The 7500-nt window shown below is 35.1% G+C and overlaps 1 protein-coding gene across 5 annotated transcripts in view; it reads left to right on the plus strand.

Annotated features, from left to right (window-relative positions):
• The window catches only part of LOC113825381 (ATPase family gene 2 protein homolog A), a 5703-nt gene extending 602 nt beyond the window's left edge, over positions 1-5101 (plus strand). For all 5 annotated transcript variants that reach the window (XM_070128228.1, XM_070128229.1, XM_070128230.1 and 2 more), the window contains exons 2-11: positions 300-524; positions 957-1136; positions 1328-1955; positions 2057-2184; positions 2518-2659; positions 2836-3037; positions 3513-3788; positions 3917-4105; positions 4543-4701; positions 4896-5101. In XM_070128228.1, the coding sequence (XP_069984329.1) occupies positions 365-524; positions 957-1136; positions 1328-1955; positions 2057-2184; positions 2518-2659; positions 2836-3037; positions 3513-3788; positions 3917-4105; positions 4543-4701; positions 4896-5099 (2268 nt within the window). In that variant the 5' untranslated portion in view covers positions 300-364 and the 3' untranslated portion in view covers positions 5100-5101. The remainder of the gene's footprint in view (positions 1-299; positions 525-956; positions 1137-1327; positions 1956-2056; positions 2185-2517; positions 2660-2835; positions 3038-3512; positions 3789-3916; positions 4106-4542; positions 4702-4895) is intronic.
• Positions 5102-7500: the final 2399 nt, after the last annotated feature.

Below are 7500 nucleotides of genomic sequence, written 5' to 3' on the forward strand. Positions count from 1 at the left end.
GTATATCTGTTTGTGTGTGTGTGAGTGTATTTGTGTATTTGTTTGTGTATTTTTTTGTATATGTGTGTATATATATCTACTTATATATGTGTATGTATTTTTATGTATATACATATATAATTATATATATTTATATATATTATGTATATATTTATAGTTATGTTTATATATATATATATATATATATATATATATATATATATATATACACACACATATATATATATACTTGTATTTATAGATATGTATTTTTGTTTAGTTCTTTTTTTAGAGATTTTAATTTTCCTGTCAATCAACAGATGGCATAAGAAGACACAGTGTATAACTCATCCATCATCGTATTTAGTAAGAAGGCATAAAAAGCATGAGTACTAAAACTAAATCTAGTGAGAAGGGAGAGAAGAAGAGCCAGAAGAAGAACGCAAGAAAACGAACAAAAGATAGTGGAAATGAGTCTTTAAATTCAACCCTACAGCCAGAGATCTCAGCCAAGGTTGTTTTAATTCCTAAGGAGATGCTTCAAGGTAATTCCTAAGTATGCACGGTATTTCTCTTTCAGTCACCTTTTATGAAATTTTGTGGACAGATCTGTACTGGATATTGTTATGTCTGTCTATTAGATTATTTAAAAACCTTATTCCATGACCTTAAATCTGATTTTGTATTGATTATCTCAGACTCCTAATGTGGCATAACTTAACACCATAGAATACATAGCTACATAGGATATTGCTTTTATTATGATATTTCAAGCCATTCATATTTGCTTTTGTAGCGTCATATGCCAGTTTTTGTAATACTAAAAATAATGAAGAAATACTAAAAAGCAATAGAATGATATATGAATGGTACAGCTTTCCTAGGACTCCTGTTATAAAGGATCTGAATTCCAGATTAAGTATTTACTGTTATATAACATGATATGATGTTCAGGAATTGTCTCTTTCTGTTTACAGATAAGGCTCTAGAAGGAATCAGCAGAGTTCATTCACTTACTGTTTGCATAAAAGGTCTAGCTGAACAGAAGGGTTTCCTTAATCACCAGTTTGTAACACTTACAACCAAAGGGGAAACTTTACCAGCACATCTTCTAATAGACAGCAAAATCAAAGAAAATGTGGCAATTATTAAAGATGGTAAGTATTTTTTTTTCTTCACATATTTTCTTGTATTTAACATCAAGAGATAGTATAACATATCTTTAAACAAGATAGTGCTAGTGTCAGTAATGCCATTATGTCATATTTGAAAATTGTCAGGTCTGGTAGGAAACTAATACCCTTCTCTATCATGTAAGTTGTATCACTTTTACCTGATCTGTTTTCAGAAACTTCCAAGTCACTGTGTGAGGGAGAAGATGTGATTATATCCTCACAGTGTTCAAGACTATTTGCAGAAGAAGTAAAACTGTGCCTTCTGAATACTACAGAATTAAGTGAATCAGCTGCCTTTTTGGCATATTTAAAAGAACAGCTTGTAAATCAGTGTTTAGTTTTGAGGATTGGAATGATTGTTATTATCAGTTACTTAAGTCAAGACATTGTGCTACAGGTGAAGGCTATGAAAAACTTTGCAATTAACGATGTTGATTTGACAGGAGTTCCTTTTCAATGTATATGGCAGACATGTATTTATGTAGAAAACCAAAAAACCTCTGGAGATAATGTAGTGGACAAAAGAGTATGCTTTGATTTCATAGGAGGTTATAAAACAATACTAAAAGATCTGCAAGAAGAAATACAGTTGTTCATATCTAATAGTGGCTCAAAATTGAAGAAAACAGAAGGAATATTAATTAGTGGACCATCAGGATGTGGGAAGAGTTTGATAGGTGAAGCATTGAAAAGTAAATACAGCACAAAATTTCTTAGTATGCAGATAGAGGACGTAAAGAGCAAGTTCTTAGGGGAAACGGAGCAAAACCTAAAAAAACTGTTTGATAAAGCTGTTGATAGGTAAGTGGAAATATGCTGCTTGTTTGTAATTTTTTTGTCAGATATTTTAGTCCCAATTTTCCATTTTGTATATGAAGTTAAGCTTTATTAATTTTCCCTAGGGCCCCATGCATACTCTTCATTGATGATATAGACATATTGTGCAGCAGCAGAGACCGAAAAGGTTCAACAGGCATAGTCACCGCTCTTTTACACTTGATGGATGGTGTTACTGGAAATTCCTCTAGAGGTAATAAACATTATGTTTTATTATAGGGAATACTAAAGTTGTAAGTAATGTATGTATGTAATGATGAAAAAGCCTATATTGTGTGATGGAACTCATAGAAGTACTTGTCCTCTGATATAATAATATGAAGTACAGACACTAAAGGATAAGTATTGTATATTGGAAGATATATATATATATATATATATATATATATATATATATATATATATATATATATATATATATATAATATATATATATAGTGTTTTTAATTACAAGATAAATGGATGGGAGACAAATTCAGCAGCTTGTAAATATTGACTGCTATCTTTTTCATTCACTTTGCTGCAGGAGTGCTTGTAGTTGCAACAGCATCAGATCCTAAGAGTCTAGATGCTGCATTAAGAAGACCAGGTAGATTGTCACAGGATGTGTGCCTTCAGGCCCCAACTGAAGTGGACAGGAAAGATATTTTTGAAAAATTGCTCTACAGGTATGGTGCATTTAATGTGCACATACAAAAATCCTTGTTATCTACATGTGCACATTCATTTTTCCATGAATATTCAGTTTTGCATATTTTTTGTGTATATAGAAAATCATGGGTATCTGTTGTATTTTTTTTATCTAATAATAGTAATTGAATTGAAGATTTCATATTTTCTACAGAGTGCCAAGTGACTTGACAGACAGTGATCTACACATCCTGGCAGCAAGTACTCCTGGATATGTTGGAGGAGATCTGCGTAGGGTTATCATGGAGGCAATAGTTCAAGCTGATGGGAAGGCAATAGATAGAGAAATGATACAGACTGCCATTACTGCTGTCAGACCAGCAGCTCTACTAGCTTCAAACACTGTAGATAGAGAGGTCAGTCAGTAAATCCAAGTTGTAGATCAATTAGAACATGTTTGTGATATTTAGAGTTATTTTTAGATGTTATGTAAAATTGATAAAGGACAATTAATGTTATGAATTAAAAAATCTTACTTAAATATATATATATATATATATATATATATATATATATATATATATATATATATATATATATATATATTTATATGTCACAAAAGTCATATGGTTATTTATGTGTTGCCTTTGTTTTCCTTTTTTCTCTATTATAACTTTAGATATAAAGTTTCAGGGTATCATGTACTTTTTTAATTTATCACAGCTAGACTTGTGGCTCACACTCTAGTGTACTGTAGCCAGAGCTGTGGTTTGTATTTTAAGGGATAATGAATAGATTCTTGTAAATCCAAATCTGAAATCCAAGTGAGACCATTGATGATATATGATGTGTAATTAAAGTATTAACAGGAATGTTTTTTGTCTACTGCAGGTCCAGCTCTCAGATATTCACGGCTATGGTCAGCTGAAGCACCATTTGCAGGAGTCAGTGAACTTAACTCTCTGTCACAGTGCCATCTTCCAAGATTGTGGAATTTCTCCTCCATCCAGATTCTTCTTGTTTGGCCCTCCTGGATGTGGCAAAACTTCTTTGGTTATGGCCATTGCAACAAAATTCCACCTAAATGTCATTCCTGTTAAGAGATCAACAGTGTTGGGGAAATATTTTGGAGAATCTGAACAGAATCTTGCAAAAGTTTTCCAGAAGGTAATGTAATTAAAATGTTCAATAGTCAGTGTACTTCAATGTTACATGTCTTCATGTAGTAATATCATGTTTGATTATCATCAGTATTGTTTTATAGATGACTAATTTTTATTTTTACCTAATTATAGGCTCAGGAATCATCTCCATGCATTATACTTTTTGAAAATTTTGATGGCCTTGCTGGGACCAAAAGTGATGGAGGTGTTGATGTGGAGAATCGTATTATTAATCATCTCAAAGTCCAACTGGATGGCATTGTCCGTAGTGATGGTGTATTCATTTTTGCGGAAACAAATAGGCCTGACTTAGTGAACAAGGTATGTTCAAACCTTTTCTGTGTATATACAGTGTAAATTTTGAAAAGTATTGATAAGTGGTAAATATTGAAAACATGGGATAGGAGTTTTTATGTACGAATTAAGGTTTGGTTTCATTTTGACACAGTTTCAGAGAACATGTAACCTTTCTGCCCCAAACATAGCTTTCATTTGTCTTGAGTTCATTATCTTTCACTCTGGAACTTTCATAAAAATGATTAAGAAAATAGAATACTATGTAATTTTGCTTTCTGATATCCATTAAGCTAGAAGGGTTTTCTTTCTTTCTTGTTTCCTTTGAAGTTTATCATATCTGTTTGCTATATTGTATATTATTTTTTTCTATTTGACTTCTTTTCATTTATTTTATCTTTCTTATCTCAGTGTCACCATTTTTTATGATTTCCATAGTTTTCATGGTTTTCATCTTTCTGCAGGATTTGATTCGCCCTGGACGATTCCATGAATATCACTTCATTGACTTGCCAGACCATGATGATAGGCAGGCAATACTAAGTAAAAATTTAACCAGATCATTGGAAGAAATATCACTGGATCAGCTAGTTGATTTAACAAAAGGATTTACTGTTTCTGAGGTAAGATTTCTTTTTAGTGTAAAGTACTTATTTGCTTAGTTTGAATTGTGGGAAATTGTTTAAAGGGTAGAAATTATTGTTTATTTATTACTGTAAAATGTGCATAAAATTCATATTTGTTATGTTATGTATGATTTGTTAATCAGTTATTATTATTTATGACATTGCAGCTAATGGTATTACCTATATTGCAGATTATCCAGTTTTGTGAGGAACTGAGAACACAGAATAGAGAGGATGCTGCTTTGAGTAATCTAGAAGATGACACCATCAGTAGAGCTTGTGTAGAAGATGCATTGGAGACAGTTGTGCCTAACACTTCTCTGAAGATGATGAGCAGATACCATTCATTTGCACAGATATATTGTTCATCGGGAAATAAAGACACTTTTAGATAATTGATTTGTTACTTTATTCTCCTGAAAAAAAGAAGACATATAGCAAAATCAAATTTCTAGACAAGGCAGTTGGGAAGTTGAAAACACTGTATAAAATGTACAAACATAACAGCAAAAAAAAGAAAAAGAAAAAAAAAATGGTAGTAATTTAAATTCTTTTATGTGCTTTACCACTCCTCATCCCTTGCTCTTGTGCTGAAAGGATGAAAGGGTTGCATTGCGTCAGTCATGAACGGCCTCTGGGAGCCATGGAAACGGTATTTCCTTGGTTAATTGCCTAGTCCTTACCCCTTGTGGGGATTTTGAGGGTAGACCATTTCTATTCCCCATTTTATTCAGGCTCACCATGACCAATAATGAAGATTCTTTATCCTTATTAGGGGCATTAAGGATTGCCCCACCATCAACTATCTAAATTCAATTTGGTTGGTTTTCCGACCCAGAACTACTTCACTCCACTTCCTCCCGTCCTCGGCCTTCTACTGCTTCCATCTCTGCAAACCTTTTGAGTACTCTCTTTGGCCCAGCCAAGTGGGATCGATTCTTTGTGATTCACTCCACGGCCCTTTACTCTGAGAATACCCTTTTTTCAACAATGTCTCCATAAACAAGTAGTAAAATTTTCTTTCGCAGTCGTTCCGAGTCGTACATCTGAATCCCAAGCTCGAGCATTATCTACCCTAACCGACCTCACTGGCAAACCTATTCCTGCCCAACCTCACTCCTCTCTTAATACTTGCACTGGAACTGTTTTTGTCTCCCCGACTGATTGTCCTATCTACAAGAACTGATTAGATTGTGAAAATTACCTACTTACCTGCCTTGATTATGATCCAGTGGCAGTAAAGTATTTACCCTAACCCTCCCAGAGGCCATCGCAAGTCCCATACCAATACTGCCAAGATTATCTTCCGTAGATGCGACCTCCCTCATGAAGTTTATATTGGTGGAGTGTCCTACCATGTCGGACCATATAAACCCTCTTCCTCTCAATGTCAGAAATGTTGGCGCTTTAGCCACCCAGCCAAACAATGTTGTTCCACAGCCGACTACCGTTCAAAATGCTCTGCTCAGTCACGTATATGTACCAACTGTGTCCCCCATCATGTATTTTTTAGGAGCTGCCTATAAGTTCAAATATGAGGTAGCAGTTCTCAGATTGAAGCTAGGCCTCACTCTACGTGAGGTCAGACATGCGCGAGGACAAGGTTTTTCTATCTACCTATTCCAAAATTGTCTTTCGCTCTGCTCCTTTCCCATCTTCTCAAGATGTCTCAGCATATCCTCTAGTATCTCTTCCTTCTACCTCAAACCATCCTACCTTTACTCACCCTCTCCCCAGGTAAAATTCCTTTTCTAGTCTAAATCCAGATACTCCAATTTCTGCCACTTTACCGATACCTACCCCTCCTCCTGAGCGACGTTCCACTCCACCTTCTACCACATCCTCTCCTACACCCTCATCTTCCTCTGCTCCTCAGATATCTATCCCTGCTTCTCCTTACAACAAAACTTTTGATTCTCAGGCCTCTTCAAACAACTCCCCTCGAGAAATTCGTGAAGACATCCAAAGCTTTTTCAACATGACCCAAGGGAACATCCCGCTTCCTCATTCACCCTCTGTTTCTATTCCCTCTACATTTCAACTAATTGCCGATATCCATCCTCCTCCTCCCGAAGCTCCACTCACCCCCTTCCTCCGACACTCTCCCAACACACACCAGCCTCTTTATCACTCCCACCTGATTGCTCCCGTGAATCCCTTGTGTCGCAACATTGTCCTTCTCCAGACCCCTCCCCCCCGACACTCTTCCTGATAATTCACCATCTCCCCCCCCCTCCCGGATTCGTCTCCTCCAACTACCATCTCCATTTTCCTTGATCAATGTCCCTATTCCTTCCCCAGTCACACAGGCATTGCAATTTCCTCAATCACCCAACTCCCTTAACTCTTTCCTTTTTTAAATCTTTGCTCTACTTCATTTGTTCCCATCTTTTCCCTTATCACCACAATACTAACCTATAGCGCTCTCTAATATTTGACATCTAACACATTTTATCCTATATTTTAACTCGTCTTTACCCTTTTCTCCACAATACTTTACTATAGGACCTTTGATGTCTAGCACATTTATTCGTTTCAATGCTTAGCCATAAACCATTTATGCCCTTTAGCAAAGGTATATTTCTGATAATCATAATTAAGTCAGGTACTACCAATACAAGTACAAGGATCTAAAAAAAAAAAAAAAAAAAAAATGGAAAGGCTGTTTATCTGTACCTTGAAGGACAAGAAGATTAGTTTCCATCCATAGTGGGCATTTATTTTTTTACGTTTTTTGATATTCTTGTTCAGTCACAGGATATTTTTTTTGTATGTGTGTGTGTGTGTGTGTGTGTG

This window comes from Penaeus vannamei, chromosome 12 (assembly GCF_042767895.1).
Source record: "Penaeus vannamei isolate JL-2024 chromosome 12, ASM4276789v1, whole genome shotgun sequence".
NCBI classification, from domain to species: domain Eukaryota; kingdom Metazoa; phylum Arthropoda; class Malacostraca; order Decapoda; family Penaeidae; genus Penaeus; species Penaeus vannamei.